Below are 12,083 nucleotides of genomic sequence, written 5' to 3'. Positions count from 1 at the left end.
TGTTTTATAACAAACTGTCTTTTGCCAATGGAGTTTTCCATTTCTGGTGATAGCATGCCTTCCTTTAACCCCTTTAACCTCTGTCCACAACCTTTGACCTGCCACCACTCTGCCCCTCTGATGCCCCAAAATAACCCTCTTTAAAGCAGGTGATCCCCAGTCACCTCCCCCTGGGGTGACCCAAAGCCCCCTTGAGAAGTACTAAGGTCCCTGAGGTTCTCTGCGGTCTGTTCTGGTCTGCGTTCTAAGTGGCTCCCTATTCACAGGCCTCATAAGACTTAACCCCCGGTACTAGTTGTCTAACCCCCGGTACTAGTTGTCTAACCCTAACCCCCGCTACTAGTTGTCTAACCCTAACCCCCGGTACTAGTTGTCTAACCCTAACCCCCGGTACTAGTTGTCTAACCCTAACCCCCGGTACTAGTTGTCTAATGGTCCCCCGGTACTAGTTGTCTAACCCTAACCCCGGTACTAGTTGTCTAACGGTCCCCGGTACTAGTTGTCTAACGGTCCCCGGTACTAGTTGTCTAACCCTAACCCCGGTACTAGTTGTCTAACGGTCCCCCGGTACTAGTTGTCTAACTCTAACCCCGGTACTAGTTGTCTAACCCTAACCCCCGGTACTAGTTGTCTAACCCTAACCCCGGTACTAGTTGTCTAACGGTCCCCCGGTACTAGTTGTCTAACGGTCCCCCGGTACTAGTTGTCTAACGGTCCCCCGGTACTAATTGTCTAACCCCGGTACTAGTTGTCTAACCCTAACCCCGGTACTAGTTGTCTAACCCTAACCCCGGTACTAGTTGTCTAACCCTAACCCCGGTACTAGTTGTCTAACCCTAACCCCGGTACTAGTTGTCTAACGGTCCCCTGGTACTAGTTGTCTAACGGTCCCCTGGTACTAGTTGTCTAACCCTAACCCCGGTACTAGTTGTCTAACCCTAACCCCGGTACTAGTTGTCTAACGGTCCCCCGGTACTAGTTGTCTAACGGTCCCCCGGTACTAGTTGTCTAACGGTCCCCCGGTACTAATTGTCTAACCCCGGTACTAGTTGTCTAACCCTAACCCCGGTACTAGTTGTCTAACCCTAACCACCGGTACTAGTTGTCTAACCCTAACCCCCGGTACTAGTTGTCTAACCCTAACCCCTGGTACTAGTTGTCTAACCCTAACCCCCGGTACTAGTTGTCTAACGGTCCCCCGGTACTAGTTGAAAACGGTCCCCCGGTACTAGTTGTCTAACCCTAACCCCGGTACTCATTGTCTAACCCTAACCCCCGGTACTAGTTGTCTAACGGTCCCCTGGTACTAGTTGTCTAACGGTCCCCTGGTACTAGTTGTCTAACCCTAACCCCCGGTACTAGTTTAACCCTAACCCCGGTACTAGTTGTCTAACGGTCCCCGGTACTAGTTGTCTAGTCCCCCGGTACTAGTTGTTTAACCCTAACCCCGGTACTAGTTGTCTAACCCCGGTACTAGTTGGTTAACCCTAACCCCCGGTACTAGTTGTCTAACCCTAACCCCCGGTACTAGTTGAAAAAAAATGAATGGAAGTACATTATATATTATTATATAAAAAATAAGGGGTTAAATATAGAAATAGGAAATACACTTCAGAACAAATTTCCTTTAGATTTTTTTTTTGGGGGGGCTATCTGTTGTTCCAAGTATTGAATCTGTTATTCAATGCGTTTGTATGGGTTAATAGCACTAAGGCCAAATAAAATGTTTCATCAAATATTTTTTTAAATATTATTTTTAGTTATACTTCAAGGGATCTTAAAATTATCCTTCGGTATAACCTTCTTAAAAAAATCTATATGGTTTACTAGAACCCCTCTCCCCTGGTTTAGACAGGGCTTAGACTGTTCAGTGCCAAAGTACAATTCTAACAAGTTTGTTCTGGCTTGTCTGTAGCTTATTCTTTAGATCAGGGATCATCAACCAGATTCAGCCAATTTTGTTCTTAAACGGATGGTCGGGGTGCCGGAACATAATTACGAATCATTTGTAGACTGCAAATTGACCACAAAAAGCCCAAATAGATATGATATTTCACTAAAACATAATCATTTCAAACCTTGCATTTGATTACAATGACGTGTCTCTCTATTTTGCATAGGAATACTTCAGAACATCTTAAATTAAAATACATTTTAGCTGATTTCCTGGTGTTTTCACAGTCTCATGTCCAGCAAAGAAAATTCCATCCCAAAATGTTTATTTCATTTGTAGTTATTGCTGAGGAGTATTTCTGTCCTTTTGTGGGAAAAAAACTCACTCTGATTGGCTGGGCCCTGGCTCCCCAGTGGGCGGGCCTATGCCCTCCCAGGCTGTGCCCCTGCCAAGTCATGTGAAATCTATAGATTAGGGCCTGATTTCCTTATGTGAACTGGAACTCAGTAAAATCTTAGAAATTGTTGCATGTTGTGTTTATATTCTTCTTCAGTATATTTTGGACAAACGTATGCATGCCTACAGGAGTCCTTTGTAGTAGCCTATTTAGATTAAAACATTGTGACTGGTTGTATTTATGCCACATATAAAAGCTAATACATTTAAAAAGTTAAATGATACATATTTAAGATATATTGAAGCATTAGGTTCTAGGTTTGCGGTGAATAGCCGCTCGGATTGGAGAAGAGGCAGGCAGAGAATAACTTGGCCTGCCGGGACATACATTATACAGTGGGGAGAACAAGTATTCGATACACTGCCGATTTTGCAGGTTTTCCTACTTACAAAGCATGTAGAGGTCTGTAATTTTTATCATAGGTACACTTCAACTGTGAGAGATGGAATCTAAAAAATCAAAAATCCAGAAAATCACATTGTATGATTTTTAATTAATTAATTAGCATTTTATTGCATGACATAAGTATTTGATACATCAGAAAAGCAGAACTTAATATTTGGTACAGAAACCTTTGTTTGCAATTACAGAGATCATACATTTCCTGTAGTTCTTGACCAGGTTTGCACACACTGCAGCAGGGATTTTGGCCCACTCCTCCATACAGACCTTCTCCAGATCCTTCAGGTTTCAGGGCTGTCGCTGGGCAATACGGACTTTCAGCTCCCTCCAAAGATTTTCTATTGTAAGTGCTATTGTTGTGAAGTGGAAACGTTTAGGAGCAACAAAGGCTCAGCCGCCAAGTGGTAGGCCACACAAGCTTATAGAACCAGACCGCCGAGTGCTGAAGCGCGTAACGCGTAAAAATCATCTGTCCTCGGTTGCAACACTCACTACCGAGTTCCAAACTGTCTCTGGAAGCAACGTCAGCACAATAACTGTCTTTCGGGAGCTTCATGAAATGGGTTTCCATGGCCGAGCAGCCGCACACAAGCCTAAGATCACCATGCATAATGCCAATGTTGGCTGGAGTGGTGTAAAGCTCGCCATGATTTGACTGTGGAGCAGGGGGAACACGTTCTCTGGAGTGATGAATCACGCTTCACCATCTGGCAGTCCGATGGACGAATCTGGATTTGGCAGAAGCCGGGAGAACGCTACCTAAAAAAATATACCCTGATGAAGACATCTTGTCTGTCGAAACGTTGGACAATAATACTTTTTGCATCTGAGCTCCTAGAGTGTGTGGCTCTCGTTTATTTTTGAAGTGTTCTACTCCGCTAGCCAGCACCTTGCCTAAATAGGAGTGCATTTCTTTCGCCTCGGGAGAACGCTACCTGTCTGAATGCATAGTGCCAACTGAAAAGTTTAGTGGAGGAGGAAAAATAGTATGGGTATGTTTTTCATGGCTCGGGCTAGGCCCCTTAGTTCCAGTGAAGGGAAATCTTAACGCTACATCATACAATACATACATTCTACATACAATACATACATTCTAGACAGTGCTTCCAACTCTGTGGCAACAGTTTGGGGAAGGCCCTTTCCTGTTTCAGCATGACAACGCCCCCGTGCACAAAGCAAGATCGGTGTGGAAGAACTTCACTGGCCTGCACAGAGCCCTGACCTCAACCACATTGAACACTTTTTGGATGAATTTGAACTCTGACTGCGAGCCAGGCCTAATCGCCTAACATCAGCGCCCAACCTCACTAATGCTCATGTGGCTGAATGGAAGAAAGTCCCTGCAGAAATGTTCCAACATCTAGTGGAAAAACCTTCCCAGAAGAGTGGAGGCTGTTATAGCAGCAATGTTCCAACATCTAGTGGAAAAACCTTCCCAGAAGAGTAGAGGCTGTTATAGCAGCAATGTTCCAACATCTAGTGGAAAAACCTTCCCAGAAGAGTGGAGGCTGTTATAGCAGCAAAGGGGAGACCAACTTCATATTAATGCCCATGATTGTGGAATGAGATGTTCAACAAGCAGGTGTTCACATACCTTTGGTCTTGTAGTATATGTGGCCACATTATTATAGGACGAACTAATGCAAATGGAATGAAACATTCCATTTGCAGCTGTATAAACAGGGCTTTTACACCATTATTCAAATGACATTTTCACTGAAGCCTAGAGTAGAGTTTTGTACTCACTTGAAACAATAATGCAATTATTCATTACATTGTGGTGTTATAGGGTAGTCTAGGTAGGGTCATTTGAAAATGATATTGTCTCAAAGCAAGATCATTAGGGGAGCTTTTTGTCTCACATCTTCGCTTTTCTTTCATGAGATGCACATGCACTCTCCGCTCTCTCAGCTTATCCTAATTTGTTCTTGTGGATTCATGTTGAAAATTGTAGCATTGAATGCTTTTTTAAAAATGTGTGCTATGACTGCTAGTAGGCCTATTGCATATCTGGACAAACAATCCACCTACCACTATTTTCACTATGAATGGTGGATAGAGGGCAGGATAGACAGTTAGACTGGTAAACTATATTGACCTGTGGTATAGTGAAAGTTAGAGTGAAAATGCGTAGTACATAAGGCAAGTGCCAAAACAGCTTGATATAAGGGAGGCGTATGCAAGCAGATGAGGAAATGTGGCTATGATGGAAGAAATGATCCAGTAAAACCTGCAAAAGAGCGAATGTAAACTAGTGAAAAAACGTACAACCCTTTCCCGTGCTCAATAAAAAACAACACAACCATCCCAAAAGCAAAAAAAAAAAGTTTGACAACCCTCCCCTATTTTGGAAAACGTCCTTTTCTTTTTTGGTTTAGTTGACTAATTCGACCATTTAAAAAAAATAAACAAGCACACATAACTTGAAAAAGCCATACATTAATTTTTATTTGATTTCATTTGATTTAACTAGGCAAGTCAGCTAAGAACAAATTCTTACTTACAATGACGGCCTACCAAAAGGCAAAAGGCCTCCTGCGGGGACGGGGGCTGTGATTAAAAATAAAAATATAGGACAAAACACACCACGACAAGAGAGACAACACAACACTACATAAAGACGACAACATAGCATGGCAGCAGCACATGACAACACAGCATGGTAGCAACACATGACAACACAGCATGGTAGCAACACAACACTACATAAAGACGACAACACAGCATGGTAGCAACACAACATGACCACCACATGGCAGCAGCACATGACAACACAGCATGGTAGCAACACAACATGACCACCACATGGTAGCAACACATGACAACACAGCATGGTAGCAACACAACACTACATAAAGACGACAACACAGCATGGTAGCAACACAACATGACCACCACATGGTAGCAACACATGACAACACAGCATGGCAGCAGCACATGACAACACAGCATGGTAGCAACACAACATGGCAGCAGCACATGGTAGCAACACATGACAACACAGCATGGTAGCAACACAACATGGCAGCAGCACATGGCAGCAACACATGACAACACAGCATGGCAGCAGCACATGACAACACAGCATGGCAGCAGCACATGACAACACAGCATGGCAGCAGCACACGACAACACAGCATGGTAGCAACACAACATGACCACCACATGGTAGCAACACAAACATTGTTGGGCACAGACCACAGCACAAAGGGCAAAGAAGGTAGAGACAACAATATATCAAGCAAAGCAGCCACAACTGTTAGTAAGAGTGTCCGTGATTGAGTCTGCATGAAGAGATGGAGATAAAACTGTCTACTTTGAGTGTTTGTTGCAGCTCGTTCCAGTCGCTAGCTGCAGCGAACTGAAAAGACTAGTGACCCAGGAACACATGAGTAAAGCCATTGAGGATAACACACAATAAAGTCTGGGACTTATTTCCATTGTGGTCCTCTTGAAGCAAGATGGCTAGGTAAGATCGAACACGGTTGAACACAGTATGACAGCGAGATAATAAAACAGAAAACAAAGAAGAACATCTATCTCACCATTGTAGTTACATCATAGGGGTCATTCATATGGGCACAGAATACCATTTTTTTACTTTATTTTTTAAATCTGCCCAGAGAGGACGTCATTTTTATGGGAAGAGGCATCTCATTCCCCTCTGAGGCTCCAGTATCCAATAAATGACCTTTCCCAGCGTTATACCGGAACCTGTATAAGCACACATCAGAAACACCTGATCTGGTGCTGTGAATGTGTGCATTCCTAACACAGGGAAAGTAAATCAGTTAGATATCTGGGCGCAGAACCATAAATAGTCCTGTAAACCAAACCCAGTCTAGGTTTGAGGCTAGGGGACACCCTAGGCTCAACAGGCAGCCAGTTGAGTTCCTGAAAGCAGCTCCTGCCTATGTAGGTATGTGAACTCACCTTTAATACTACCCTGGTCAGCTTATTCTGGGCTATCTGGAGCTTCCCCTTCATTAGTTTAGATAGAAGTACTAGTGTAGTCAAAATGTCATTGAATGAGGGCAGTGGCTAGCACGTTCATGGAGTCCTTATCAAGCAGCTTGGACTTTCTAGACCAACAGTCCTGGCATTAACCTTCCCTAGCACTTTAGTGGCCATGCTCACATCTCCCAAGCTTCCATCAAGGATATATCCCAAGTAGCTATCAGAGGTTTTAGTAGTCAGCACCTCAACCCTAGCTCTACTCTGATTTCAGAGGACCTACTCAATTTAGGTATGGACACCTTCGATACTGTGAACCATCAGATCCTCCTCTCCACCCTCTCCGAGTTGGGCATCTCCGGCGCGGCCCACGCTTGGATTGCGTCCTACCTGACAGGTCGCTCCTACCAGGTGGCGTGGCGAGAATCCGTCTCCTCACCACGTGCTCTCACCACTGGTGTCCCCCAGGGCTCTGTTCTAGGCCCTCTCCTATTCTCGCTATACACCAAGTCACTTGGCTCTGTCATAACCTCACATGGTCTCTCCTATCATTGCTATGCAGACGACACACAATTAATCTTCTCCTTTCCCCCTTCTGATGACCAGGTGGCGAATCGCATCTCTGCATGTCTGGCAGACATATCAGTGTGGATGACGGATCACCACCTCAAGCTGAACCTCGGCAAGACGGAGCTGCTCTTCCTCCCGGGGAAGGACTGCCCGTTCCATGATCTCGCCATCACGGTTGACAACTCCACTGTGTCCTCCTCCCAGAGCGCTAAGAACCTTGGCGTGATCCTGGACAACACCCTGTCGTTCTCAACTAACATCAAGGCGGTGGCCCGTTCCTGTAGGTTCATGCTCTACAACATCCGCAGAGTACGACCCTGCCTCACACAGGAAGCGGCGCAGGTCCTAATCCAGGCACTTGTCATCTCCCGTCTGGATTACTGCAACTCGCTGTTGGCTGGGCTCCCTGTCTGTGCCATTAAACCCCTACAACTCATCCAGAACGCCGCAGCCCGTCTGGTGTTCAACCTTCCCAAGTTCTCTCACGTCACCCCGCTCCTCCGCTCTCTCCACTGGCTTCCAGTTGAAGCTCGCATCCGCTACAAGACCGTTGTGCTTGCCTACGGAGCTGTGAGGGCAACGGCACCTCAGTACCTCCAGGCTCTGATCAGGCCCTACACCCAAACAAGGGCACTGCGTTCATCCACCTCTGGCCTGCTCGCCTCCCTACCACTGAGGAAGTACAGTTCCCGCTCAGCCCAGTCAAAACTGTTCGCTGCTCTGGCCCCCCAATGGTGGAACAAACTCCCTCACGACGCCAGGACAGCGGAGTCAATCACCACCTTCCGGAGACACCTGAAACCCCACCTCTTTAAGGAATACCTAGGATAGGATAAAGTAATCCTTCTCACCCCCCTTAAAAGATTTAGATGCACTATTGTAAAGTGGCTGCTCCACTGGATGTCATAAGGTGAATGCACCAATTTGTAAGTCGCTCTGGATAAGAGCGTCTGCTAAATGACTTAAATGTAAATGTAAATGATGCAAAAACAATTCCCTCAGATTTACCTAAGTGTAGAGATAGCGTATTATCTCCAATCCATTTGTTAATTTTAGTAAGCTCTGCGCTAAGTATTCTCTCCAACATAGTTTTACTTTTGTGAGACACCAGAAGTGTAGAGTCATCCGCATAAAGGCAAAGACGGCAAGAACAAGCATCTTTCATATTGTTAATCTACAGTAGAAACAGTAGAGGCCCAAGCACCCTCCCCTGCGGAACGCCACAACTCATTGGATTTGCCTGACACAGTGAACCATTAACCTACTTGCTCCCTACTTGATAAATAGGACTACAGTGGTTAACTGTATCAAAGGCCTTCTTGTAGGTCAAACAGTACCATTCCACAGAGATTTTTCTCATGAATCTCTTTCCAGATGAATCAAATCAAATCAAAAGTTATTTGTCACATTCGCCGAAATGCTTACTTACAAGCCCATAATCAACAATGCTGTTGTAAGAAAAATAAGTGTTAAGTATTTACTAAAATAAACTGAAGTAAAAAAATAATAAAAAAAATATAATAATAATTAAAGAGCAGAAATAAAATAACATAAGTGTAGGCTATATACAAGGGGTACTGGTAGAGAGTCAATGTGGGGGGTGGCACAGGTTAGTCAAGGTAATTGAGGTAACATGTACATGTAGGTAGAGGTAAAGTGACTATGCTTAGATAATAAACAGAGAGTAGCAGCAGTGTAAAGATGGGGGTGGGGGGTAATGCAAATAGTATGGGAAGCCATTTGATTAGCTGTTCAGAAGTGTTATGGCTTGGGGATAAAACCTAAACTTGGTGTTCCGTTGCCGCTTGTCATGCGGTAGCAGAGAGAACAGTCTATGACTGGGGTGGCTGGAGTCTTTGGCAATTTTTAGGGCCTTCCTCTGACACCGCTTGGTATAGAGGTCCTGGATGGCAGGAAGCTTGGCCCCAGTGATGTACTGGGCCAGTGATGTACTGGGCCATACGCACTACCCTCTGACGTGCCTGCGGTCGGAGATCGAGTAGTTGCCATACCAGGTTGTCGATGCAACCAGTCAGGAGGATGCTCTCGATGGTGCAGCTGTATAGCTTTTTGATGATCTTAGGTCCCATGACAAATGTTTTCAGTCTCCTGAGGGGGAATAGGTGTTGTCGTGCCCTCTTCAAGACTGTCTTGGTGTGTTTGGAGCATGATATTTTGTTGGTGACATGGACACCATAACATGAAGACATGAATCAGTGGAGTATGTTCTACTAAAACCTGACTGAAAATCATACATTAGACTTTGTTTGTTGACATAATTCATACATTTTCTCATGTACAAATCTCTCCAGGATCTTTGATGTTATACTGAGGATGGATACAGGCCTATAATTCCCAGGGTCAGACTCTATCCCCTTCTAATACAGAGGTATAGCTTTTGTCTGTTTCATGTCCCTGGGAAAGAAGCCGTGTTCAATTTGCTCAGCAGAATCTATAAGAAACCTTGCAGGAATAGTATCCAGGCCTGTGGCTTCTTATATAATGTAGAAGTTGCTTTAAATGTTGAGAAATAAACCGTGTGTGGAACAGGACAGAAATAGGCAGGAAGAACAGGTGTGTTCCTGACAGGCTGTGTGGTTTTCAACATTGCTGACTGAGATTGTCTTGAAATCCAACACTGAGAAATAGTCCCTTGATTCTGAGGAAGAAGAAATAGGACCTTGAGGGGGAGGTTTAGGACGGGACGGAGGCGGTAGGATTTGTGCCTGCAGACCGCTGGCCCTTGATGACGTCTGTAAAATCCTTTATGAACACTAATGAGCCGAGCCAAGCTGCACTGTTCTGACTTGGCCACGAATCCCTGTAGTTGCTGAAACCCTGCTGGACAGGACAGTGTAATAAGATAATATCCACACCAGTATGATTAGGGTCAGCACAATACTAACTTGAGCCTGCTGACTACTTGCTGATCTGGTGATATAAGTGTCTCACAGACTCATACAGTTTTAGGAACTATTAAGTTGTTGTTTGGCACAGTCAAGTTCCCAAATCATCAAAACCAGACAGAATTGGGTTTCCTTGAAAGCACTAAGATCATCTTACATCTATTATAGGCAGCAGACAAAAATGATGCTACTTAGTGTTTTGAAGCTTTATAGAAACTCACCCCAAAGGATTTGTCATGCTATATACACTTGTTGAGATTACCTTTGTAATTGTAAAAACTGGGAACACCAATGCCGCTATGCAGTTACATACAATGAGTGTACAAAACATTAGCAACACCTGACTATGATCATAGACTGACCAGGTGATTCCAACTGAAAGCTATGATCCCTTGTTGATGTAACATAATTGAGACATGAATTGTATGTGTGTCATTCAGAGGGTGTATCAGTATAGATTCCTCCTCCGTATCATCACTCAACAGAGTTAGATTGTAAAATGGTCCCACTGGCATGGAGGATTAGCAAGATTAGTGAGGGAGAGCTTTACAGCTACCGTTATTTCAAAGCACTGCCATCATCTCCAGATATAGACTGCTTCAATAGAGCTGGAAACTGATGGATGAATGATACTGTATTAGGACCTGTAAATCTGCAATTCAGAATCAGATGAGAAAAAATTCCCTCTCAGGAGCAATAAAATAGTATAATATTTGATTCTATTTCAAACTGATCTCATTTTGTTTTATTTGTTTGACGTTGCTGTTGTAGGTCAGATAAGAAGCCTTCTCCGTGCTCTGAGGGTTGTGGTAGTGAGTCGACCTCAGGAAGCAGGAAGCAATTTGGAAGAGTCCATCAGACCCAGACGTCGGGGCCGCCATGGTCCCAGCCCTGCTCCAACTCCTCCCCTGCTGGGGACAAGATGGAGCGGCTAAAGGTGATCCGTAACCATAGCAACAGCCTTCGTCTGGGCCGTCTGGCGTTCTTCAGACACCTGGAGAAGGTGGAGACCATGAGGAGCTTCTGGGAGCTGAAGCATGTGGAGCTGGAGGGAGACCCACAACAGGTAGGCCTTACACCCGAACACTCATTACCTGTACTCCTCATCTTCTTCTCTATACCCCTAAACCTCATTCATACCCTAACCCTCTTATATACTCATCCACTAACCTATACCCGTCCATCCTCTTGCCCTTTACCCTCGACAGGTAGGGTCTTCACCCCATTCCTCAACTGTATCAAATCAAAGTTTACTGGTCGCCTACACAGATTTGCAGATGTTATTGCAGGTGCAGCGAAATGCTTGTGTTTCTAGCTCCAACAGTCCTGTAAAAAGTAAGGCTATCACCCCCGATCCTCACCTATATCCCTCTCCAACAGGTAAGTCTTGCAACCAAATCCTCACCTGTACCTCTCATCTGCTGGTTTGCCTCTGAAGCTAAGCAGCTTTGGTCCTGGTCCAGCTGCTGCTGGAAGTGGTGTTGGAGGGCCAGTAGGAGCAATGGTGGGAAAAGTACACAATTCATCTGCTGGCTTGCCTCTGAAGCTAAGCAGCTTTGGTCCTGGTCCAGCTGCTGCTGGAAGTGGTGTTGGAGGGCCAGTAGGAGCAATGGTGGGAAAAGTACACAATTGCGTAAAAGTAAAGTAAAGTTAATAGAAAATGACTGAAGTGAAAGTCACCCATCAATACTTGAGTAAAAGTCAAAAAGTATTTGGTTAAAAATATACTTAAGTATCAAAAGAATGTGTAATTGCTAAAATATACTTAAGTATCAAAAGAACGTGTAATTGCTAAAATATATACTTAAGTGTCAAAAGTAAAAGTATATTTTACAGATAGCCAGTGGCACACTCCAACACTTAGACCTAATTTACATAATTTAACGAGTCCGCCAGATCA

The 12,083-nt window shown here is 44.5% G+C and overlaps 1 protein-coding gene across 1 annotated transcript in view; it reads left to right on the top strand.

The window, feature by feature from the left end:
- The window catches only part of LOC115145396 (myosin light chain kinase family member 4-like), a 68,196-nt gene that overhangs the window by 8,440 nt on the left and 47,673 nt on the right, over positions 1-12,083 (top strand). The window contains exon 2 of the mRNA XM_065003222.1: positions 10,955-11,249. Coding sequence (XP_064859294.1) covers positions 10,955-11,249 — 295 coding nt within the window. The remainder of the gene's footprint in view (positions 1-10,954; positions 11,250-12,083) is intronic.

The sequence above is a fragment of the Oncorhynchus nerka genome, linkage group LG17 (assembly GCF_034236695.1).
Source record: "Oncorhynchus nerka isolate Pitt River linkage group LG17, Oner_Uvic_2.0, whole genome shotgun sequence".
Classification (NCBI taxonomy): Eukaryota; Metazoa; Chordata; class Actinopteri; order Salmoniformes; family Salmonidae; genus Oncorhynchus; species Oncorhynchus nerka.
The sequence above is the reverse complement of the archived record's forward strand: the minus strand, read 5'-3'. Positions and strand labels throughout refer to the sequence as shown.